Here is a 27,087-nt window from a genome sequence, read left to right as displayed (position 1 = left end):
AATCCAATTTGTCCATTATGTTATCTTTTTTTTTATAAATTACTGCATTAGGTTTGCTAATAGATTATTTACAATATTTGAATCTGTATTCGTGGGTAAGACTCAGCTATAATTTTCCCTTCTTTAAACGTTCTTGTCTGGCTTTCATATTGGGATTTTATTAGCCTCGTAAATTAATGGGCAGATGTCCTCCTTTTTCATTTCTATATTTTGATTTTCTGAATGAGTTTGTGCAAGACTAAGGTATATGTTCCTTTGGCATTTGGTAAAACTTCCAAATAAGAACATCTGGACCTGGGACAATGTTTAATTACTGATACAACGTCTGTCATGGTTATTAGACTCTTTGGGTTTTCTATTTATTTATTTACTTATTTACTTATTCATTTATTTATTTTAACATCTTTATTGGAGTATAATTGCTTTACAATTGTGTGTTAGTTTCTGCTTTATAACAAAGTGAATCAGCTATACATATACATATATCCCCATATCTCCTCCCTCTTGCGTCTCCCTTCCACCCTCCCTACCCCACCCCTCTAGGTGGTCACAAAGCACCGAGTTGATCTCCCTGTGCTATGCAACTGCTTCCCACTAGCTATCTATTTTACATTTGGTAGTGTGTATATGTCAATGCCACTCTCTCACTTCGTCTCAGCTTACCCTTCCCCCTCTCCGTGTCCTCAAGTCCATTCTCTACATCTGAGTTTTTGTTCCTGTCCTGCCTCTAGGTTCTTCAGAACCTCTTTAGTTTTTTAGATTCCATATATATGTAGTAGCATACGGTATTTGTTTTTCTCTTTCTGACTTACTTCACTCTGTATGACAGACTCTAGGTCCATCCACCTCACTACAAATAACTCAGTTTCGTTTCTTTCTATGGCTGAGTAATATTCCATTCTATATATATGTGCCACATCTTCTTTATCCATTCATCTGTCGATGGACACTTAGCTTGCTTCCATGTCCTGGCTATTGTAAATAGTGCTGCAATGAACTTATGGTACATGTCTCTTTTTATTTTATTTTATTTACTTTTTTTAAATAAATTTATTTATTTTATTTATTTATTTTTGGCTGTGTTGGGTCTTCGTTGCTGGGTGCGGGCTTTCTCTAGTTGCAGCGAGCGGGGGCTAATCTTCGTTGCGGTGCGCAGGCTTCTTATTGCGGTGGCTTCTCTTGTTGCGGAGCACGGACTCTAGGCACACGGGCTTCAGTAGTTGTGGCACGTTGGCTCAGTAATTGTTGCTCACGGGCTCTAGAGAACAGGCTCAGTAGTTGTGGCGCACGGGCTTAGTTGCTCTGCGGCATGTGGCATCTTCCCGGACCAGGGCTCGAACCCGTATCCCCTGCATTGGCAGGCAGATTCTTAACCACTGCGCCACCAAGGAAGCCCTACATATCTCTTTTTGAATTATGGTTTTCTCAGGGTATATACCCAGTAGTGGGATTCCTGGGTAATATGGTAGTTCTATTTTTAGTTTTTTAAGGAACCTCCATACTGTTCTCCATAGTGGCTGTATCAATTTACATTCCCACCAACAATGCAAGAGGGTTCCCTTTTCTCCACACCCTCTCCAGCGTTTATTGTTTGTAGATTTTTTGATGATGGCCATTCTGACTGGTATAAGGTGATACCTCACTGTAGTTTTGATTTGCATTTCTTTAATGATTAGTGATGTTGAGCATCCTTTCATGTGTTTGTTGGCAATCTATATATCTTCTATGGAGAAATGTCTATTTAGGTCTTCTGCCCATTTTTGGATTGGGTTGTTTGTTTTTTTCATATTGAGCTGCATGAGCTGCTTGTATATTTTGGAGATTAATCCTTTGTCAGTTGCTTCATTTGTAAATATTTTCTCCCATTTTGAGGGTTGTCTTTTCATCTTGTTTCTGGTTTCCTTTGCTGTGCAAAAGCTTTTAAGTTTCATTAGGTCCCATTTGTTTATTTTTGTTTTTAGTTCCATTTCTCTAGGAGGTGGGTCAAAAAGGACCTTGCTGTGGTTTATGTCATAGTGTTCTGCCTATGTTTTCCTCTAAGAGTTTTATAGTGTCTGGCCTTACATTTAGGTCTTTAATCCATTTTGAGTTGGCTTTTGTGTATGGTGTTAGGGAGTGTTCTAATTTCATTCTTTTACATATAGCTGTCCAGTTTTCCCAGCACCACTTATTGAAGAGGCTGTCTTTTCTTCATTGTATATTCTTGCCTCCTTTATCAAACATAAGGTGACTATATGTGCATGGGTTTCTCTCTGGGCTTTCTAGCCTGTTCCATTGATCTATATTTGTTTTTGTGCCAGTACCATACTGTCTTGATTACTGTAGCTTTGTAGTACAGCCTGAAGTCTGGCGGCCTGATTCCTCCAGCTCCATTTTACTTTCTCAAGATTGCTTTGGCTATTCGGGGTCTTTTGTGTCTCCAAACAAATTGTGATATTTTTTCTTCTAGTTCTGTGAAAAATGCCATTTGTAATTTGATAGGGGTTGCATTGACTCTGTAGATTGCTTTGGGTAGTATAGTCATTTTCACAATGTTGATTCTTCCAATCCAAGAGTATGGTATATCTCTCCATCTGTTTGTATCATCTTTAATTTCTTTCATCAGTGTCTTATAGTTTTCTGCTATAGGTCTTATTTCTCCTTAGGTAGGTTTATTCCTAGGTATTGTGTTCTTTTTGTTGCAGTGGTAAATGGGAGCGTTTCCTTAATTTCTCTTTCAGATTTTTCATCATTAGTGTATAGGAATGCAAGAGATTTCTGTGCATTAATTTTGTACCCTGCTACTTTACCATATTCATTCATTTACCATATTTTGATTAGCTCTAGTAGTTTTTGGTAACATCTTTAGGATGCTCTATATATAGTATCATGTCCTCTGCAAACAGCGACAGCTTTACTTCTTCTTTTCCAATTTGGATTCCTTTTATTTCATTTTCTTCTCTGATTGCTGTGGCTAAAACTTCCAAACTATGTTGAATAATAGTGATGAGAGTGGGCAACCTTGTTCCTAATCTTAGTGGAAATGGTTTCAGTTTTTTACCATTGAGAATGATGTTGGCTGTGGGTTTGTCATATATGGCCTTTATTATGTTGATGTAAGTTCCCTCTATGACTACTTTCTGGAGAGTTTTTATCATAAATGGGTGTTGAATTTTGTCGAAAGCTTTTTCTGCATCTATTGAGATTATCATATGGTTTTCATCTTTCAGTTTGTTAATATGGTGTATCACATTGATTGATTTGTGCATATTAAAGAATCCTTGCATTCCTGGGATAAACCCCACTTGATCATGGTGTATGATCTTTTTCATGTGCTGCTGGATTCTGTTTGCTAGTATTTTGTTGAGGATTTTTGCATCTATGTTCAACAGTGATATTGGCCTGTAGTTTTCTTTTTTTGTAACATCTTTGTCTGGTTTTGGTATCAGGGTGATTGTGGTCTTGTAGAATGAGTTAGGGAGTCTTCCTCCCTCTGCTATTTTTTGGAAGAATTGGAGAAGGATGGGTGTTAGCTCTTCTCTAAATATTTGATAGAATTCGCCTGTGAAGCCATCTGGTCCTGGGCTTTTGTTTGTTGGAAGATTGTTAATCACAGTTTCAATTTCAGTGCTTGTGATCGGTCTGTTTATATTTTCTATTTCTTCCTCGTTTAGTCTCGGAAGGTTGTGCTTTTCTAAGAATTGGTCCATTTCTTCCAGGTTGTCCATTTTATTGGCATATAGATGCTTGTAGTAATCTCTCATGATCCTTTGTATTTCTGCAGTGTCAGTTGTTACTTCTCCTTTTTCATTTCTAATTATGTTGATTTGAATCTTCTTCCTCTTTTTCTTGATGAGTCTGGCTAATGGTTTATCAATTTTGTTTATCTGCTCAAAGAACCAGCTTTTAGTTTTATTGATCTTTGTAATTGTTTTCTTCATCTCTTTTTCATTTATTTCTGATCTGATAGTTATGATTTCTTTCCTTCTGCTAAGTTTAGGGTTTTTGTTCTTCTTTCTCTAATTACTTTAGATGTAAGTTTAGGTTGTTTATTTGAGATGTTTCTTGTTTCTTGAGGTAAGATTGTATTGCTATAAACTTCCCTCTTAGAACTGCTTTTGCTGCATCCCATAGGTTTTGGGTCATCATGTTTTCATTGTCCTTTGTTTCTAGGTATTTTTTGATTTCGTCTTTGATTTCTTCAGTGATCTCCTGGTTATTTTGTTTAGCCTCCATGTGTTTGTATTTTTTGCAGTTTCTTTTCCTGTAATTGATATCTAGTCTCATAGCGTTGTGGTCAGAAAAGATACATGAAACGATTTCAGTTTTCGTAAATTTACCAAGGCTTGATTTGTGACCCAAAATATGATCTATCCTGGAGAATGCTCCATGAGCTCTTGAGAAGAAAGTGTATTCTGTTTTTTTTGGATACAATGTCCTATAAATATCAATTAAGTCCATCTTGTTTAAGGTGTCATTTAAAGCTTGTTTTTCCTTATTTATTTTCATTTTGCTTGATCTGTCCATTGGTGAAAGTGGGGTGTTAAAGTCCCCTACTATGATTGTGCTCCTGTCAAATTCCCCTTTTATGGCTGTTAGCATTTGCCTTATGTATTGAGGTACTGCTATGTTGGGTGCATAAATATTTACAATTGTTATTATATCTTCTTCTTGGATTGGTCCCTTGATCATTATGTAGTGTCCTTCTTTTTCTCTTCTAATAGTCTTTATGTTAAAGTGTACTTTTTCTTATATGAGAATTGCTACTCCACCTTTCTTTTGATTTCCATTTGCATGGAATATCTGTTTCCATCCCCTCCCTTTCAGTCTATATGTTTCCTTAGGTCTGAAATGGTCTCTTGTAGACAACATATATACAGGTCTTGTTTTTGTATCCATTCAGCCAGTGTGTGTCTTTTGGTTAGAGCATTTAATCCGTTTACATTTAAGGTAATTATCGATATGTATGTTCCTATTACCATTTTCATACTTGTTTTGTTTTGTTTATGTAGGACTTTTCCTTCTCTTGTGTTTCCTGCCTAGAGAAGTTCCTTCAGCATTTGTTGTAAAGCTGGTTTGGTGGTGCTGAATTCTCTTAGGTTTTGCTTGTCTGAAAAGGTTTTAATTTCTCCGTGCAATCTGAATGAGATCCTTGCTGGGTAGAGTCATCTTGGCTGTTGGTTTTTCCCTTTCATCACTTTAAATATGTCCTGCCACTACCTTCTGGCTTGCAGAGTTTCTGCTGTAAGATCAGCTCTTAACCTTATGGGGATTCCTTTGTATGTTATTTGTTGTTTTTCCCTTGCTGCTTTTAATATTTTTTCTTTGTATTTAATTCTTGATAGTTTGATTAATATGTGTCTTGGTGTGTTTCTCCTTGGATTTATCTTGTATGGGACTCTCTGTACTTCCTGGACTTGATTGACTATTTCCTTTCCCATATTAGGGAAGTTTTCAACTATGGTCTCTTCAAATGTTTTCTCAGTCCCTTTCTTTTCCTCTTCTTCTTCTGGGACCCCTATAATTCGAATGTTGGTGCATTTAATGTTGTCCAGAGGTCTCTAAGACTGTCCTCAATTCTTTTCATTCTTTTTTCTTTATTCTGCTCTGCAGTAGTTTTTTCCACTATTTTATCTTCCGGGTCACTTATCCGTTCTTCTGCCTCAGTTATTCTGCTATTGAGTCCTTCTAGAGAATTTTTCATTTCATCTATTGTGGTGTTCATCATTATTTGTTTGCTCTTTAGTTCTTCTAGGTCCTTGTTAAATGGTTCTTGTATTTTTCTCCATTCTATTTCCAAGATTTTTTATCATCTTTACTATCATTACTCTGAATTCTTTTTCAGGTAGACTGCCTATTTCCTCTTCATTTGTTTGGTCTGGTGGGTTTTTACCTTGCTCCTTCATCTGCTGTGTGTTTCTCTGTCTTCTCATTTTTCTTAACTTACTGTGTTTGAGGTCTCCTTTTCGCAGGCTGCAGGTTCATAGTTCCTGTTGTTTTTGGTGTCTGCCCCCAGTGGCTAAGGTTGGTTCAGTGGGTTGTGTGGGCTTCCTGGTGGAGTAGACTAGTACATGTGTTCTGGTGGATTAAGTTGGATCTTGTCTTTCTGGTGGGCAGGACCACATCTGGTGGTGTGTTTTGGGGTGTCTGTGAACTCAATATGATTTTAGGCAGCCTCTCTGCTAATGGGTGGGGTTGTGTTCCCATCTTGCTAGCTGTTTGGCGTGGGATGTCCAACACTGGAGTTTGCTGGTCATTGATTGGAGCTGGGTCTTAGCATTGAGATGGAGATCTCTGGGAGAGCTCTCACCGATTGGTATTATGTGGGGCCAGGAGGCTTGTGGTGGTCCAGTGTCCTGAACTTGGCTCTCACACCTCAGAGGGTCAGGCCTGACACCCAGCCGGAGCACCAAGACCCTGTCAGCCACACGGCTGGAGTGCCTTCAGAGTTGGAGAAGCTGGCTTGCAGTGTCTCTCCTTCTGCACTGCACATTAGAATCAGCTGCTGCTTCTTTGTTTTGCCCCAAAGGCAGTGTTCCACAGAGAAAAACAATAGCCTTGAAAATAGTCACAGCTCTGAGATGGCTTTTTTTCCCTTTGTGCTTAGTCGGGTTTCCCTTGCTCACAGAGGGCCACGTGCAGAGGCCTTGCACCCAGCTCTTCCGACCAGAGTTCCTAGTGCCGAATGGCTGCCACCAACACTTCAGCTCAGGCGGGCCATCTGTAGAAGTGAGACAAAAGACACTGCATCCAAGATGGCAGCCGGGGGCCGTGTCTTACCATTAAATTTATAAACACACATTTTTACTTCAGGATTAATCCCTTTCCTTCCTTTTGTTAGATTCAATTTTCTTAGTTCATTCTTAGCATGTGATTTTTAGAAGTCATACATTGTATTTATATTCTTCTAGAAGTTACACTTATCCTTTTAAATCACATATTTAAACATTTTTATATAATAGCTAGGGTTAAAGAATATTAATATCATTTCACAGAAAATGTTAAAATCTTTAACATATTTTCACTTACTCCCAACAAATCTCCTACCTCCCATTTAGAAATTGCCGAAAAATTTTATTTCCAATTGTAAAGTAATATTTTTTAATCATAAATAAGTGGCATACATAGTTACCTACATTTAATTGTAAGTATTATTATTTCTCAACTCTTACTTATATCCCGTGTTGTCTTGGATGTTTTTTCTTAACGCAGCTGGAATACATTTGTGAGTAGTTCTTTCAGAAAGTATCTGTGGGTGGCAAATTTCCTGAATCATTGAATGCTAAAATATTCCTTATTTTGTTATCTCATTTGAAATATACATATCTGTGTTCTCTCATCACAGATTAGTACTCATGATTCTGGGTTTTGTTTGAAATGCAGACTTATTGAAGGGTCCTGAGCATAAGAGAGACATGATATGACTTAAGGATGAAAGGGATCTTCCTACTCGCTCTCTCTAGAATAGACTACAGGGGGTCGAGGGTAGGAACAAGGAGACTTGTTGGGAGTCTATGGCAGCAATCCTAGCAAAAGGTGGTAGTGACAGACCAGGACAATAGTGGTAAAGGGAGTGAGAAGTGATCAGATTCTGAATGTATTTCAAATATGTTTTAAAAAATCATTTGGATTTCCTGACATATTGGAAGAAGAACATGAGAAACAAGAGTAGTCAAAGATAACTTCAGGGTATTTGACCTATTCAACACAACCTGATGACAAGTGCAGACTTGCCATCAGCTAAGAGGCCAAAGGGCTTGATGAGCAGTTTGGAGTGGAAGATCAGGGGTTTGATTTGGGGCATGTTGAGTTTGAGATATGTTTTACCTTCCAAATGAAGATGTTGTGTAACCATAATTCATAGTCTACAATTTTTAGTTGATTTCTTTCTCTTTTTTTTTAGGCAAATAAGGTATTGTATTATTAAATTTTTTTATTATTTTTAAGTTAATTTTTATTGGAGTATAGTTGCTTTACCATGTTGTGTTACTTTCTGCTGTAGAGCAAAATGAATCAACTATACATATACATACATCCCCTCTTTTTTTGGATTTCCTTCCCATTTAGGTCACCACAGTGCAGTAAGTAGAGTTCCCTGTGCTATACAGTATGTTCTCATTAGTTGTCTATTTTATATCTAGTATCAATAGTGTATATGTGTCAATCCCAATCTCCCAGTTCCTCCCACCCCACCCCTTTCTCCCTTGGTATCCATATATTTGTTCTCTATGTCTGTGTCTCTATTTCTGCTTTGCAAATAAGATCATCTATACCATTTTTCTAGATTCCATATATATGCATTAATATATGATATTTGTTTCTCTCTTTCGGACTTCAGTCTGTATGATACTCTCTATGTCTATCAACATCTCTATAAATGACCAGTTTTGTTCCTTTTTATGGCTGAGTAATATTCCATTGTATATATGTACCACATCTTCTTCATCCATTTCTCTGTTGATGGACATTTAGGTTGCTTCCATGTCCTGGCTATTTTAAATAGTGCTGCAGTGAACACTGGGGCACATGTGTCTTTTCAAAGTATGGTTTCTCTGGATATATGCCCAGGAGTGGGATTGCTGGATCTTATGGTTACTCTATTTTTAGTTTTTTAAGGAAACTCCATACTGTTCCCCATAGTGGCTGTACCAATTTACATTCCCACAAACAGTGCAGGAGAGTTCCCTTTTCTCCACACCCTCTCCAGCATTTATTATTTGTAGACTTTTTGATGATGGTCATTCTGACTGGTATGAGGTGATACCTCATTGTAGTTTTGATTTGCATTTCTCTAGTAATTAACAACATTGAGCATTTTTTCATGTGCCTATTGACCATCTGTATGTCTTCATTGGAGAAATAACTATTTACATCTTCTGCCCATTTTTTTGATTGGGTTGTTTGTTTTTTTTTATATTGAGCTGTATGTGTTGTTTGTATATTTTGGAAATCAATCCCTTCTCCATCACATAGTTTGCAAATATTTTCTCCCATTCCATAGGTTATCTTTTCATTTTGTTTATGGTTTCCTTTGCTGTGCAAAAGCTTTTAAGTTTAATTAGGAGCCATTTGTTTATTTTTGTTTTTATTTCCATTATTCTAGGAGACAGATCCAAAAATTATTGCTGCAATTTATATCAAAGAGTGTTCTTCCTATGTTTTCCTCTAAGAGTTTTATAGTGTCTGACCTTACATTTAGGTCTTTAATCCATTTTGAGTTTATTTTTGTGTATGGTGTTAGGGAGTGTTCTAATTTCATCTTTTTACATGTAGCTGTCCAGTTTTCCCAGCACCACTTATTGAAGAGACTATCTTTTCTCCATTGTTTTGTATATTCTTGCCTCCTTTGCCATAGATTAATTGCCCATAAGTGTGTGGGTTTATTTCTGGGCTTTCTATCCTGTTCCATTGGTCTATATTCTGCCAGTGCCATACTGTTTTGATGACTGTAGTTTTGTAGTATAGTCTGAAGTCAGGGAGCCTGATTCCTCCAGCTCCATTCTTCTTTTTCAAGATTGCTTTGGCTATTCAGGGTCTTTTATATTTCCATTCAAATTTTAAAAATTTTGTTCTAGTTCTGTGAAAAATGCCATTGGGCATTTGATAGGGGTTGCATTGGATCTATAGATAGCCTTGGTTAGTATGGTCATTTTAACCATATTGGTTCTTCCAATCCAAGAACACAGTACATCTTTCCATCTGTTTGTGTCCTCTTCAATTTCTTTCATCAGTGTCTTATAGTTTTTGGAGTATAGGTTTTTTGCCTCCTTAGGTAGGTTTATTCCTAGGTATTTTATTCTTTTTGATGCAATGGTAAGTGGGATTGTTTACTTAATTTCTCTTTCTGCTATTTTGTTTTTAGTGTATAGAAATGCAACAGATTTCTGTTTATTAATTTTGTATCCTGCAACTTTACCAAATTAACTGATGAGGTCTAGTAGTTTTCTGGTAGTATCTTTAGGATTTTCTATGTATAGTACCACGTCATGTGCAAACAGTGACAGTTTTACTACTTCTTTTCCAATTTGCATTTCTTTTCTTTAAAAGAGATCAAGAATTAAAGAAAATAATGAAGCAACTTGAGTATAGAATTCACCTAGTTTTATTTTTTCAAAACTTTTTTCCTCACTTTCATACAATTTGACATTAACTAATCTTTATTGTCAAGCCCAAATATTTCAACATTTTTCCCTAGCAACAACTTTCTTTGGATATTCATATATTGTAAGTGTACATAACATTTAGTTAAAATAATTACAATAATCAGTATAAATAGAATAAATGGATTTGGGAGCAAATATTACTGAATCCCGGTAAGCAATAAGATGCTGATGTATACATAAATGCACAAGCAGCTTAGGGTGTAGTATTTAGGATGTGGGTATTCAAGGGCCAGTAAGTTTTATAGCAAGAGTGCAGTGTTTCAGCTAATCCAGTGAGTCACTTAGCTGTCAGTCAATTAAGATAGTACCTATTGTGCTATAAAACTGCCCTAAAAAGAGATTTTGCCATATTACTCTCCAATTAATAGCATTGAGAATGACTGTTTCTCCAAACCATCATCAACTCTTGGTATTATCATGCATTTTAATCTTTGGTTTGGATGGAAATATCTAATTTTTAATTTTATACATCTTTAATCATGAAGGAAGCTGAAAAATTTTCAAATGTTTATTGGATATTTATATATGACTACTTTGTACAAAATATATTCTAGGATATATTGCTATTACATTTGTTACATGGGCAATTTAGAATCAGTTCATTTTTTAAAAGTTATTTGCACAATCAGTATCTTAAGCACTTGTTTACTTTAACTAATATTAACTCAATTGTCACCTGCTGTTCTTTGCTTTCTTTTAGGAATTATTTGGAACTTGTTGCAAAATCCATTCAAGATTGGATCATAAAAGAAGAAGCTGTATATCAGGAAGCTAAAATGGCTGAGGAAATCAGTAGGACCAAGAATGAGCTGGAAATAAAATCTTCTGCTGGTACCAAAATTTCTTCTACTAGAAAAATTTATTCTATTAAAAAATCTAAAAATAAGTAACCAGTTGAACTTATACATAAGTCCAAAGACATTCTATTTATTAATTTAATCAAGACAGTGAACATTTCAGGATTAAAAAGAGTTGTCCACAAAATTTCTGTGACTCTTCACTTTCCCTAAAAAATAGAATAGCTGCATTCTAAATATGTTGAGAATATTTGTTGTATATTGATTGATACTTGTCTTATATTGACCACACTTCCTGCCAGATCTGAAAGATTCAATCTGTTCAGATCCAGTGTGATGCTGAGAAATGCCAAGTGTCTTCATTTTGCTGGGGTTGATAGGTTTGCCTATCTAAGTTTTGTTGGCAATACATGAGTTCAATTCAGAGTCAGTATGTCTCCGTAAGAATCATTATGGCTTCCAAAGTGAGATTAAAACAAGACCTTCCTTAGAAGAGTAAACAGAAGAGTCCCGAGACTAACTGGGAGTTAGAATTTAAAAATGAAGGAAAAACGGATTGTTGGGGGCCTGTGACATGGACTCGACAGGATGTTGGATCAATAGATATTTTCATTTTTGTTGTTGTCAATTTTCATGGCTTTGATGCTGTCAGTCAGAGAGAAGAGGGTGAGAAAAAGAGGAAGGATACTTGATAAATAAGTGAAATGTCGAGGTAATTCATCTGGAAAATAAAGATATTTCACTGGGTTCATACAAAGGAAATTAACTCTGTGTGAATAATACTCATTGTTTCTGATAACCAAGTTGAGAGTGATTTCCTATAAAGAAGCAAAACTATATAATTCCCAAAGTTTTTGCAACCTCTGTAAACTACCAAAGGAATTTGTGCTTGGTTGATTCTAAAATAAAACTTGGAAAACCAAGTCAAAGATGAAGCATTCACCTTTCACCAAAATGGTTACATAATCCATCCATCAACTCAGCCTTCCTCCTGATGGGGGTGCAGCAGGACAGTACTAGGTAATTGGAATACTCGATGGGACTATCTAAAAAGACAGGTAGGGCTGCCCTCTCACAATCGTGTCCAGGCCATACTTTACTGTTAGTAACAAAAATTGTGGGTTGACTGCCTTTTCTTTATTCTGCTTCTGAGCAGAACCAAAAGCTTAATAATTATCTGGGTGTCTATGGACCAAATTCAGAAAATGGTTTATTTGGAATTGGGATTGGAATACACCTGGTATGTATTGCATTCAGTTTGAGGCCTCTCAAGTCAGGACAGATGTAAATCTTCACAACAGAATAACTATAATGGCAAGAGGAGGGCTTCAGTATAGAAAGAAAAGTTAAATTTGTTCTGTGTGGTCTTAAGGGGTTAAATTAGGATTAATTAGGTTAAAACTCTAGTGAGAGAGAGTCCAGTTCACTAAAAGCTTGAAAATCTCAACACTTTGAGAATGGAATGTACTGCCTCCACAGATGGTGAGTTGTTCATCCCTAAAAGAGCTCAGTTCCACTTCAGATGTCCGCTCTAGAGATGACAAAAAAAGAATTCAGAGATGAGTGAATGGGGATCCCCTACAAGCCAGACGCTTGGTCCTTCTATGAAACCTTATTTTAGAGAGTTTTACTAAGAAGTTTAATTTTCTCTGGTTATAGGTAACAAAGGAATGAGCAAAACAGAGATATCAGATCAAGAAAAAGAAAAAGAAAAAGAAAAAGAGAAGGAAAAGATTCCTTTTATTTTAGAAGGCTCTCTGAAGGTAATCCAAGGAAAGACAAATGACACTGACAAATCACAAGTTCAAAGTTATTTTGTGCTAGTTTGTGTGGTATAATGGGAAATAATCTTTTTGCTAAACTTGAAATGACAGTCTCTCCACCAAGCTATCTCCTCCACCAGATGATAAGCCTCTAGGAAATTGTGCCAAAATCCAGGGCAGTGCCTTGTTCGTAGTTGGTAAACTGTCTGCATCTGCTGCAGGGAGTTGTTTTTGTTTGCATTTTTATTGGAATTTTTAATAACAAAAGTAATACATGCTTTTATAAGAACTCAAACTTAACCTGGCTGTCCTAAGACCCTGAAGTCAGAAATATTAATGATTTCGCATGTTCTATGCACATACAAGCGTGCATGCACAAATATAAAGAGAGTATTCATGTTTGGTTTTGGTTTAGGTTTGGTATGTTTCTTTTTAACTCTGCTACATGCCTTTTTCTCTTGGCAACACATCATGAATATCACTTCCGAACAATATCTAGAGATCTAACTTATTTTCACAGCATTATATTAGTCTATGATTTGGTTGTACCTTAATTTATTAAACAATTTCCTCAGTAATAAATACCATTTTTTAAATTTATACAGAAATATTTAACTTTTATATAGTCAAATCAATCATCTTTGGCCAAAATTTAAAAGACACAATGCCAGATTTTGTCAAGGATGTGAAGTAAAGCAAATTCTCATGCACTGCTGATTGAAGTGTAAGTTGGTACTTCTACTTCGGAAAATTGGACATAGCTACTAAAGTTAAGCATATGATTTCTCTTTAACCAAATAGTTTCACTCCTAAGTATATACCTAATATACTTATGCATGCATGTGTTCACCAAGACACATGGACACAGTTTTTCTTGCAGCATTATTTTTAATTCTCCCAAACTGGAAACAATTCAAAGATTCATCAGTAGAATGCCTAGAATGGTTCATGTGATGAAATACTATGCAGCTCTGGAAATAAATGACATATAGCTACACACAGAAATATGGATGAATCTCACACACAACATGTTAAGCAAAAGAAGAGAAAGTTAAAAGACTATATACCTTATGTAGGATTTCGTTTACGTAAGTTTTTAAATAGGCAAAGCTAAACTAATGTATTAAAAATTAGGATGATGTTTGCCTTTGGGGCAGTACAAGTGGGTGGTAATTGAGGAGAAGCGTGAGGAGGGCTTCTGGGGACCTGGAGATCGTCTATTTCTTAACCTGGTGGTAGTTTTACAGGAGCACTTACTTGGTGCTAATTCATTCAGCTGTTCACTTAGGATTTGTGCTCTTTTTGTATGTTACAGCTTGTCAAAAAAAGGGTTTTTAAAATCGGTCATTTTTTTTTTTATGGTTTTAGGGCTTCTGTGTTTTTGGTTCCATCAGGTTGATTCCACCTTGAGTTTGTATGTTAATTTTCCTGCACTCTCTTAGAATATTTTCATAGACATCCTTTTTATATTCAGAGATCTAATCTATCTGAACTACATGTTATGTAGCATAATGTAAGGGTCTTTTTCTCTGCCCAGATGGACTGTCGTTTTACTAGTACCATTTAATTAAATGTAATATTAATCCCCATCCCTTAAATTGGAATGTTGATATGTCACATATTAGGTACCCATTTATTTTTTTAATCCATTTTTAAAGATCCCTATAAAATGATAAGAGATATTCTGAACTGTTCTGAACACTATAGTGTCTACTGAGTGTTCGTGTCCTTCAAAATTCATATGTTGAAAACCTAATCCCAATGTGATGGTATTTTAAACCATTTTTGAATGCTGTATTCTGTTTCAGTCACCCACTTAATTATTCTTATACAAGTACCATACTATTTTAATTACAGTAGCTTTGTTGTAAGCTTATAGATTGGGTAGGCAGGAGCTGATTTCCCCACCTCCATCAGTATGCAATAACCCTCAAAACAGCGTTGGTTAAGATTGGTGAGCCTCCCTGGCTTCTTGGTATTAATGGTAAAGATAATTACATGGCAAATCTTTAAGTTTATTATTATTTGCTGCTTAATCTTATTAAATTTTTAAAGTGTCTGTTGGTATTGAAACTAGTTTCTATTGGGGGGTTTTTCCCTTTATTTAGGAGATATATTGAATTATGGAGATTGATTTAACAATATGAATAACTTTTGTATTTCTAAAACAAACTTCTCTTCAGCATTTCCTAAAGTTTAGTCCTTATCCCACAAAACCACATATGCCATAATTGCCTAGGTATCTCTGGGGGGAGGAGAGACTTAAAATACACATGTTTTCACTCCATCCTAACTGATCTTTGGGAATTTTAATTTTTAGTAAGCCCCTGAGTCCATCTTTATGTACATTATTGATTAAAAATTATAGCACCATTTTTTTCATAGAATGTTATTATTTTAATAATATTTTAATTAATAATATAATATTTAATTAATAATTATTTTAATAAACAACTGGCTTTGTTCTGATAGTATTTTATCTAGAATTTTTGTGTCTATGATGAGTGAAATGATAGGCTTTTGTGTTGTTCTTAACAAGCATTACTATTAAGGTTATGTTGGCTTCCTTTTTTGGCGGGGGGGACGCGGCACCTCACAGTATGTGGAACTTTCCCTGAACAGGGATCGAACCCACGCCTCCTGTAGTGGAAGCATGGAATCTTAACCACCAGACCACCAGGGAGACACCATGTATTTGCTCTTTTTTTAAATTTAAGTGTAGTTGATGTACAGTATTGTATAAGCTACAGGTGTTCAATATAGTGATTCACTATTTTATAAAGACAGCAATGGCTACTACAAAGGCAGCACCTAATCAAAAGATTGTGAAGCCTGTGAAGGTTTCTCACCCTGAGTTGGTGGAAAGCACTAAGTTGGCAGATGAGATTTTCAAATAAAGATCTGACTGTAACTAAAAAAAAAAATCACTACATTTATAGTTGTTACAAAATATTGGCTATATTCCCTGTGTTGTATAATAGATCCGTGTAGTTTATCTTATACCTAATACTTTGTACCTCTTAATCTCCTTCCCCTATATTGCCCCTCCCCCTCCCTCTCCCCACTGGTAACTACTAATCTGTTCTCTATATCTGTGAGTCTGTTTCTTTTTTGTTATATTCACTAGTTTTTTTGTATTTCTTAGATTCTACATGTAAGTGATATCATACAGTATTTGTCTTTCTCTGACTTATTTCATGTAGCATAATACCCTCCAAGTCTATCCATGTTGTTGCAAATGGCAAAATTTCATTCTTTTTATGGCTGAGTAGTATTCCATTGTATATATATATATATATCACATCTACTTTAGCTGTTCATCTGTTGATGGACACTTAGGTTGCTTCCATATCTTGGCTATTTTAAATAATGCTGCTATGAAATTGGGGTGCATGTTGGCTTTTAAAATGAATTAAGGAAGCGCAGCAAGGTTACAGTATGCAAGATTAACATAGAAAAAAATCACTGGAGTTCCTATTCACCAGCAATAACCGATTAGAAAATGTAACATAAAATCAATATCATTCACAAGAGCAACAAAAACTATAAGGTGCCAAGAAAAATAAATTAATAAAAGATTTTTCTTTATGGAGAAAATTACAACATATTATTGAAGGACAATAAACACCTGAATAAGTGGGAAAATATACCATGGTCATGGATGAAAAGACTCAGTTTAGGAAGTGAAATATACTCATATACCTTTGAAAGTATATACTCATACTTTCTTTTGTTTTTTTTAAGATTTATTTATTTATTTATTTATTTATTTATTTATTTATTTATTTTTGGTTGCGTTGGGTCTTCGTTGCGGCCTGTGGGCTTTCTCTAGTCGCGGCGAGCAGGGGCTACTCTTCTTTGCGGTGTGCGGGCTTGTCGTTGCAGAGCAGGGCTCTAGGCACGCGGGCTTTAGCAGTTGAGGCACACGGGCTCAGTAGTTGTGGCTCACTGGCTCTAGAGCACAGGCTCAGTAGTTGTGGCACACGGGCTTATTTGCTCCACTGCATGTGGGATCTTCCCAGACTAGGGATCGAACCCGTGTCCCCTGCATTGGTAGGTGGATTCTTAACCACTGCACCACCAGGGAAGTCCCGTGGGGTTGTTTTTAAATTGGTACGTTTTTCATATCTGTGCCAGGCTGACCTCTTCTAGATCCTGAGTCAGGTCAGTGGGTTTGGGTTTTGTTAGTTACATTGGTTGATTTTGTTTTCTGCTGTGTTTGGTGCACACACTTAACAGCCATCCACTTCTGCTCAGAGCTAAAAGGGTATTCAGCTTTTCTGATATAATCCTGTTGAAGTCCATCAAGACCCATCTTCATTGCAAGAGCAATTAAGGCTCCTTCCATTGGTTTCCCCATTAGAGTGTTGTTTCTAATTACAGCATCATTGCACACACAGCCCGCCTCAAAAATTCTGCTAACAGATGGGTTATAGAATCCATGAACAACATCACCATCAGCAATCACTTCCCCAAATGGACTGTAGCCAACTCCAGTAACCTCAGCATGCAGGCCATCTGAAGTAAATATGTGGGTAACAGTCATTTCATTCTTTGTCAGGGTTCTAGTTTTATCTGAACAAATCATGTTACAGCAGCCCAGAGTTTCAACAATAGGTAGTTTTTTCACAATGGCCCTTTTGTTCACCATTCTCATAACACCAAGGGCTAGAGTCACTGTGACCACAATGGGAAATAGAAATATATTCCTATCAAAATTTCAGCAGTTTTTTTATGAACCTTGGAAAGCTGATTCTAAAATTAATAAAGAAAAACAAAGAGATAGGAGCTGTCTTTCAGATAGTATTTTACTGGCAAATTCTATCTCTTTATTTTTACCTTTCTGTGGCTTTATAATTTAAGTGTGTCTCTTGTAAACAGGGATTATAAACTAGATTTTTTAAAAAAATTATACTGATGATTTTTCTTTTAGCAGAAGACTTGAATCCATTTATATCTATTCTAATAAACTATATATTAAGATATATAGTTTATTTTCGATTTTCAATCTGTTTTCTATTTTCCTACCTTTTCTGTGATCCTTTTTTCTTTTTTCTTGTTTTCTTTTGCATGTTTTTTTTTTCTTTTTTACTTGCAATCAACTTGATGATAGGGAACACTAATTTTAACTCTAAGTAAAATGCTATCCTCCCTCACCCGAAGAATTCTATTTTTCATATTAGTAGACTGTATTATGGGGAAAAATTGTACTCAGTGAGTTGTCAATAAAATATTTTCAGAAATTACTTTTCTTGCTTCTTACATAAATACCTACACAATATCCTTGATATTGTCTTTTGACCCAAAAAGCCTAAAATATTTACTATCTGGCCCTTAATAGGAAAAGTTTATAATGTATACACTTTATTTGTATTCTACTAGTGGTTGCTCTAGATTTTCAACTTATATATATAATTTAATGAAGTCTCAATAAAATATCTTTTTTCCAGAACAATACAAGGAATTATTAAAATTCCTTCCTCTCTCCCAACCTGTGTTTAAGTTTTATCTTGATTTTTTTTGTTCTCACAAATTAGACATTATTATTGTCATTGCTTTATACAGTCAATGCTATTGAGATTTAGCCCCATGCTTACCATTTGTTTTGTTGAGCATTTCTTCTCACATCTTCTATTTTGGGAGTATTTCCTTTAGAACTTCCTTTAGTGGGAGTTGGTTGCTATTGGACCTCAGTTTTACATGTCTGAAAAATGGTTTTACTTTACCCTTATTCATTAAACATAGTTTTAATTTATAAAATTCTTGGTTGACTTTTTTGTATCTTGTTATACTCTCAAGATTTTGTTCCACATTTTTCTACCTGATGTTGTAGTTGTTAATATTGGGTTGGCCAAAATTTTGTTCAGGTTTTTCCATAAGATGCTATGGAACAGACTTTTTGGCCAACCCAATAAATTGATTGTCGATCTAACTTGTCATTCTTTTATAGACAGTTCTTCTTTTCTCTCTAGATGCTTTGAAAACGTGCAGTGGTGTGCTGGTAAATGTTTAGCATTAGCTCTCTAAGAAAAAAAATTCTGTATAGATAGATAGTTTATTCTAAATTTTACTGATATATGGTATGTATAGCACACAATTTACAAATAATAAAATATGTAATACTCTTTATTGTAAATTCCATTTAGCCAGTTGATTCTCACAGAATTGCTTTCATTGATTTTTACTAAGCTCTTACATCTTTAGCCAGCCTATAGTTGCAATTGACAAACAAGTGTAGTTCCACAATGAATGCTGATTGATATTTTCATTTACATGAACAAGTAAGACAAAAATGAACAACAGGGGGATATGTCTCGCTTATTCACCAATGACATTAGCAACTGCTTTGCTGTATCAGGTAATAGTTTTTAAATACTGGAAGAATATTTCCTCAATTTTTTTTTGTGCTAGTTACAGTGTAACATCTCAAAACACAACACACTGCATTATTAACATCTTCTCCATCATTTTTTAAAGTCTATATAATCAACGAGTAGTCAATAAATCCCTGATTTGTAGCATTTGCTGATCTCTGTAGTGTAAATACTCCCATCATGGCTGACTTCAAGCTACTGATAAGATGTCACTGTATGCGGAGTTGGAAACAATATGCAGTAGCACACTGTTATAGTTCTACCATACAGATACAATTTACATAGATAACCCCAAGGGCATAGATCAGGGGTCCCCAAGCCCCAGGCTGCGGACCACTTCTGGTCCGCGGCCTGTTAGGAACTGGGCCGCACAGCAGGAGGTGAGCTGTGGGCGGGCGAGCGAGGGAAGCTTCATTTGCTGCTCCCTTTCACTCCCCATCACTCACATTACCGCCTGAACTGTCACTCGCGTTACCGCCTGAACCACCCCCGACCCAGCCCTGTCCATGGAAAAATTGTCTTCCACGAAACCGGACCCTGGTGCCAAAAAGGTTGGGGACCGCTGGCATAAATCATAGTTCAATGTAACAAAATAGTTAGGAAAGTGGTAAGTTTTGAGTATTTATTGCCTTTGTTTTTAATGGTATTTTATTGTGCATTTGTATCATTTGATTTTAATAATGGATGTGGTTAAAACTGGCTCGCAAAATTCCTGAAAATTTAACAGTAAACTCTTCCAAGTCAATATGACCCAGGTCCAGCACACCACTATCATTTCCTGGGTTTGATTCACTGGCCTTCCTAAATCTTAGGATTAGTGTCTTTCATCAGCTCTGGAAATGTCTCATCCATTATCTATTCAAATACTGCCTTTTCAAAAATCCTATTCCATTTCCAATAGGGCCTTCAAACTCACTGATTTTTGATACTCTCTTGTTTTTACTAATACTTTTGATGCCTCCTTTTCTTTCTTTAAGCATATTAAAATACTGATTTTATATTCTCTGTTTGATAATTCCAATATCTGCAGTCTTTGCAAGTATAATTTCAGAGCTTGTTTCTTCTTCAGGTTTTTGATTTTGACTTAGTTCCTCACATTTTGCGATTTTCCTTTGTGAACTCACATTTTGCCCACAATCTTTTCAGAATATTTTTAAGGTGATGTACATTTTGGCCACAAATCTATGTGAGGACAGGCTTGTGGTTAAGAGTTCTCAGGGCCAATTTCCTCCTGCCCTCTCTGCTCCTACTTTAACTCAGGGCCAGGGAAGCTGGCTAGGTTTCATGATTTTATTCTATGGGGCAAGATTTTTTTCTACTTCACTCAGTGAAGGTGTCATTTTTAAAAAAATACCCATGCTATTCACAGGTCTCTGATCTCCTGGGTTCTGGCTCTAGTCCCTATAACTCCCAAAACCCAAGTTCTTGGCTTCCAGAGATGGGCAGATAGCCCTGGGAAACTGCTATTTTCAGTGCTTCCTTCCCTCATTGAATTAGTGCTTTCTCATATTTTTTACTTTGCTGCCAGCACTGCTATGCATTACAATGATGATTTGATATTTTATCCATCATTTCTGAAATATTTTATGCCAGGAATGTATCTTTGGACATCTAGTCTACCATACTGCTGATTAACCATGTTTAGAACCTAAACTGGGGATTGGATTCTTGTGGAAAATTATAAGAGCCAGGGAGACCAGCTAAGAGGCTGATGCAATAGTTCAGGTTAAAGATAAAAAGACCTGAAGTAAAGAAAATTTCAACAGAGGGTGAGAGAAAAAGCTGCAGTGAAGAGAGATCTCTGAACAGCATTGGCAGTGTTTAGCATACAGAAGTTGGGTGAGAGAAAGAGTCAAGGATGACACCACAATTTCTAGCTCAGTATTTTGATCCATCAGAGATACAGCGTATAAAAATCATGTTAAATATTCTCCAAAGTGAACCTGAATAGGATCAGATTTGTTTCAAAATCCTATTAATTTTTTTTAAATGTGTTTACAGGCATGGAAAGACGAACAAGATAGGTTAGCTGAAGAAGAACGCTTAAAGGAAGAAAAAAAAGCAGAAAAGAAGAGTAAGGAATCTGGTAAAAAGAAAGGCAAGGAAAAACTAGAGAAAGAAGATAGTAGGAATTTCAAGAGAAAAGATTTTTTAAAGGAGAAATTGAAAGAAGAGCAAATAAAGATCCCGGAAATAACAGAGGATCCCCTCCAGGAACCAGAACCTGAGATAGTTTACTCGGTAAAATCAATTTTCTAAAAAGCTCCTTTGGGTCATTCCTAATTGTTTGGGGAAGAACACAGCTTCTGTGGAAACATAAGGTTTTCAGTCTTCACTGCCACCACAGAGGACTTGGGGTTTCTTCTAGTATAGAAGATCTCAGACCTGCAGTCCACCCTGTGATACCTAGGACCTTCTTTGCAGCCGATCACCAAGACAGGAACACCCTTAGGCCAGTTTTTCTTGAGTGCCATGAAACCAGGTTTCTAGGGGTGGTAAAGATGGAAATTTGACACAAAAGCATTCACTTAGGTGTATGTAAATAAGCAACTGTGATAGGTCAACACGTTATCAAACCAAACTTGGGTCCACTTGCCTGCACACAGTAACGCCAATCTACTGACACCGGGTTGTGGAGAAGGAGAGTGCAGCGTTTATCACAGGGCACCAAGCAAGGAGTCCTGGGTAGCTAGTGCTCAAAACAACCAACTTCCCGATGGGTTTCAGGAAAGCATTTTTAAAGGCCAGGTGAGGGAGGGAAGTCGCAGGGTATGTGACTATCTCCTGAAGAATTCTCTGATTGGTTGATGGTGAGGTAACAGGGCAGTGTCACAGGGGTTAACATTATCAATCCTTAGGCACCAGTAGGTCTGGGGGCTATGGTGCTCATGGTCATCAAGTACAATAGTTCATTTCTTCCATTTGGTGCTGGTTTTAGTATCTGTAAGGCAACTCAGGAAATGTGCCTCAAATACTATTATCTAGGTACTTCAGAGGAGCTAAAGCAGAGGATATGGGGGAGGGGTCTGTCCCAGGAAGGCCCCATAGGGTCCTGCTCAGTTACAATAGTGGACAAAGAGGTTGGCTTTTTCTGTCTCAGGTGATGGGACTTGCTGAGTACATTGGGTTATCTCTCTGTTTGCACCCACGTTTCTTGCCTGTATGCTTTTGTGAAACCTTCCCTTTGCCAATCTCTCCCTCAAGCCGTTTTATGAGAAAAACCTAATCAGGAAAAGATGGGAAAAAAAGTAACAGCCCTTGTCATTTCTAGTTACTACTCTGAGCCAGTTGTTCTCAAGCTTTAGCATGCATCAGTATCACTTGGAGCTCTATAAGCGACACTTAGTAAAAAAAAAAAAAAAAGAAGAAGTCTTTAACATATGACCTTCTAAAATGTTAAGTATCAATACTCCTCAGTATATTAGCTCTCTTTAAACAGAAAATTAACAGCCAATGAAAGAGAAATTGATAACTTTTCTCACCGCCTTGGCAATAGTCCAATGATTTGATTTGCGCTGGGTTATAAGGATGCTCCAATGAACAGAGTTTAAAATCATGGACCCCCTTTAATTCTACGTGTCATTATAACACTACAGGAGGTGCCAAAGATAAGATGGACACTGGCCTCTGAGTCTACAAAGTGACAGACAAATCATTTAGCAGAAATTAGGCTTATGGCAGCTTTAACTGGCTCACATGGATGACCTAATTTTTGTCAATTGCCATTCCACACTCAAAGCATGATGTTTTCTTTTCTAGTTTCATGGATACAACATGGGAGAAACACCAGTCCAAATCTCAGGAACAAATTATTATCTGTATCCTTCCGATGGAGGGCAGATTGAAGTAGAAAAGACAACATTTGAAAAAGGTACATTTTGAAAGCAGCTGGTTAATTGTTTGGAGGATATTAACCCATTTCAGATAATCCTGGGGCCTTGTACTCCTGAGTATGATAGGTAAGAGTAGTAATGCGCCCCCAGTGATTCATGTATGCACAATGTTCCCCACATTCAGACTTCACACTCTTCTGTTATAATAGCCTCTGCAAGGCACAGGCCAGCCGTGAGGTTACCTGGGCACACTAAGACAAACATTCCAGTTGTTAAAATATGAAAATATTTCCATAGGATTGGAAAATAGTATAATAGTAACTGCAATAAGCAAATCATTACTTAATAATGTTAATTACAACACATAGTGTTACCTCAGAAACTAAGCACATACTGTGAATTTAGAGCAAATTCCTGATTTGGTTTCTGGAGCACGGAGTTTGGGGGCCTGCTGCCGACATCCAGTTATTTTTGCTATAAAGAAATTGCCTCTGGATTCAGAAGTCATTAAGTGGGAAGGAGGTCTTGGACATGAGCTGAGGAGGACCTAGTCTGGAAAAAGGAAATGCTTCATTCTCCCCAAGGGAAGAGCAGATCTGGGCTCTGGGGAACTTACTGGGGACATCTTGTAGAGCTTCTCTTTTCACTGTGCTTTAAAGATTTCTTAGGATGGGTTTGAGAACCTGGGTTTTATTTGACAGCTTATTGTCTAGTAGGGAGCTGTGGTCTCTGAGAGCTGGGAAGAGTCAGTAGGGAGGGGGTGTGAGCAGGATCCTGTTTAATGTCCACAAGATTATGCAACCCAACAAGGGACGCCAGGGCTCCTCCCACCCACACTCTGCCTGTGACACCAGCCCACCCCTTCTCACTCCCTACCCTTCCTCCAGCCCTCTCTTAATTTTCCTTCCTTCCTCCCTTTCTCCCTTCCTCCCTTCTTCCCTTCTTCCCTCCCTTCCTTCCTTCCTATCATCAAATGACCATCAATTTAATGAGGAAATCATTACAAGAGTGAGAATGCTATTCCCTATGTGGAATCATGGCTCAAGCATCATCAGATAGTAAATGCCACATCAAACAAAAGATCCTACCAATGATTTTTAAAATAAAAAGGCCTACAAATTATTCAAATTATTTAAAGAATGGTTTGTGGTACAACTCATATCAAATGCCAGACTGTTTTATTATATAAGGTTTGTTTATTTAAAACATGAAAGGGGGGACTTCCCTGGCGCTTCCACTGCAGGGGGCGGGGCTTCGATCTCTGGTCGGGGAACTGAGATCCCGCAGGCCACTTGGTGCAGCCAAAAAAAATAAATAAAAATAAAGACATTTAAAACATGAAAGGGATTTTTATTAATAGATAGGTGTGCATATTTATTTATATTACCATATTTTTAAATATTTAATATTTTGAATATCAACCCTGGGTGTAGGGTACAAATAGTAGTAATTAAAAATGGAACTCAGAATCACAGAACTGAGAAAAGCACTGGGACTCAAGTTTTAAAATGCTATGTTCTATTTTCAGTAACCATTCTTTACTCTTATCAGCATTTGCATATGCATATAATATATATGTTTCAGATGGTTCATAGTAAGTATATTTTTATCTTAATTCTAATTATCAACTTTGAGATATGATCATTCAACGAAAGTTGAAAAGAAAAGGCCGTGTTAAAAAAAAAAGAAAAAAGCTGGAAGAGGAGACAAAGAAAGAGTCAGAACACTAGCAGAAAATGTGTTGTTTGGGAAATTCTTATATGTTCCTACTAACAATAATAACTACTGTAACTAACATTTATGCAATTCTTTATCAATTACAAAATCCTTTCACATTAACCATCACATGTGATTGATCATAAAGTTGAGTATAGGTATACCTTAGCCAATTTACTCTCCCTTCTGTAATTTGATTTTAGGTATGAGCAGAAAGTCTGCAAACATCTCCCTGATCCACCTGCTGTTTCTTCCTGGAATTCCACCATCACTTTATTCTTTTAGGTATCTTTTTATAAAAGTGGTGACATCCCTAGGTATTTCTAGTCCCTGACTTAAATGCTATGCTGCATTATTTAACGGTCTTATCACAGAGCTTAATTGGGGCATCAAAATCAGCCCATTTTCTATCCTATGATTCTTCTGCAGGCCCAACTTTTATCAAAGTGAAAGTGAAAAAGGACAAGCACAATTTTTTAATTCATTTAAGAGACCCTAAGAAAATTGTGAAAAAGGAGAAAAAAGCGGATTATCCTTTAGAAGATGAGAAAGAAGAAAGAGAAGGAGAGCAACATTTTGAAAAAGGTAAGCAGCTGCATCTTTGTGGCAGTGGGTATCAGTACTTCCGCCATAGGTCAAACCTATCCACCTAACAGAAACACATGCACCCCTGGCAGGTAGCATGTGTAATTTTTACAGATGATAACTGAAGTGTTTTGCCATCTTGTTTATATACACTTTCCCTAATGTAAAGGGGATATACATCGTATACATAGCCCATCTATAGTGGGCTGCTTACTTGGTTTTGCCTCCTCTGGGAACCCAGCTCTTGATTCCAGCTGACATGCAGAGTCTACCTCGCCTAGCTACCTTTTTGTAGCAACATTGAGTTTGCAATGTCCATTCTGGCCTGAATTTTGTTTTATGCACTGTACCAAGTGCAATCTCTAGGACTCAGGTCCTCATTAATTGATTCCTACTGAAGGTTTGGCTTCTCTGCAATATTGACTGTGAATGATAGGGTTTCTATCTATGCTCTATCACTTAGATCTCCAGGTAGTATCAATTTTCTTAAACTGCAAGAACAAGAAAAAAATCCTAAATTTGGCCATGAGCATCTCTACCTGCTTGTAGATGAGAGTTCCAAGTGGATGTCCATTGATCATACACCATGAAACTTCCTGATAACACCATTTAACGTGTCCCGGTAACACCAGCTGGAAAAATTAATTGCTTCTTGCCCAGTGTAGGTTATACCTGCAAATGGAGATGAGATAATTAATAAAATGCTTTTGGACTCAAGTTAGTAATAAGTAATAAGATCAGAAACTAAATCTTGCTAATAAATTTAGTTATAGGCACAGTGTTTTCTAAATTCAAGGTAAGAATACAATGTTTGACAAGTTTGAATGTACCCAAGAACTTAAAAACAGAAATTTAAAAATTACTTTTCCTTGTTTTATCTGTTATAAAAATATATGGTTTAGTATAAAAATTAGGAAATCTAGGAATACTTTAAAAAGATGACAGTTGCTCATAATTCTACCACCCCAGCAGTAACCACTATTCACAGTGTATTTCTTTCACTTTATCATGATGAGCAGTTTCCTATTCATTACATATTTTTTAAAATTATATTATAATAACTGTATCATGCATAATCTATAAAAATATCAAACCACTATGCTGTGTACCTGAAACTAATGTAATATTGTAAGTCAATTATACTTTGATTAAAAAAAAAGATATCTAAAGATTAAAAAAAAAACAAAAAAAACAAGACTTTTTAATGATTTCATAATAATTCATTGGTATATGTACATATCATAATTTACTTAATCATATCCATGCTTTTACATATTTGGGTGATTTCCACTTCACACTGAGTTTTGCTTACATTTCTTTTTGATAAAACAAAAATGTCCTTGATTTGATTTTATCTTTTAGAAGAATCAAATGCAGAGAATAAAGCTGTCAGCAAATTTGGATCTTTTTCTGCCACCTTGGAAAATGGAATCTGCCTCTCAATAAGTTACTATGGATCGAGTGGAATGGCGCCAGGTGAATTAAACACAACAGAAAGGATAAGTGTCCCGTGACCAAGGGCAGCTGCCCACCCTCCATCAGCTTACTTGTTGATAAACATGTTCTGATTTAATGCCCCTCATTTCCTGAGCAGTGGAAATATATGTGTGTGTACATACATATGTGTGTGTACATATATAATCTTTCATACGTAGAAAATAACAATAGTTTGACATTTTAAACAGCACTTTTCATACATATAATCTCACATATAACCACATGTACATACATATAAGTTATCTTTGTTAACTAACCCATGAAAATAAGTCTGTTAGTTGGTACCAAAAAAAAACATGATTTGCCAAAGAATCCTCTTGATTTTCTACAGAATAATATTTCTATGAATCCTGTGTTTATGGAACTCCTCAATGTGCTTC

General features: G+C 36.3%; 1 protein-coding gene across 1 annotated transcript in view; it reads left to right on the top strand.

Moving 5' to 3' along the window:
* Positions 1–27,087, top strand: part of SPAG17 (sperm associated antigen 17) — a 218,408-nt gene that overhangs the window by 102,296 nt on the left and 89,025 nt on the right. Inside the window, exons 19-24 of the mRNA XM_068538157.1 lie at positions 10,843–11,024; positions 12,599–12,702; positions 21,078–21,317; positions 22,836–22,947; positions 25,055–25,210; positions 26,573–26,686. Of these exons, the coding sequence (XP_068394258.1) occupies positions 10,843–11,024; positions 12,599–12,702; positions 21,078–21,317; positions 22,836–22,947; positions 25,055–25,210; positions 26,573–26,686 (908 nt within the window). The remainder of the gene's footprint in view (positions 1–10,842; positions 11,025–12,598; positions 12,703–21,077; positions 21,318–22,835; positions 22,948–25,054; positions 25,211–26,572; positions 26,687–27,087) is intronic.

This window comes from Eschrichtius robustus, chromosome 3, assembly GCF_028021215.1.
Source record: "Eschrichtius robustus isolate mEscRob2 chromosome 3, mEscRob2.pri, whole genome shotgun sequence".
In the NCBI taxonomy this organism is placed as follows: domain Eukaryota; kingdom Metazoa; phylum Chordata; class Mammalia; order Artiodactyla; family Eschrichtiidae; genus Eschrichtius; species Eschrichtius robustus.
Note: the sequence above shows the minus strand (reverse complement) of the source record. Positions and strands in the feature narration are given on the sequence as shown.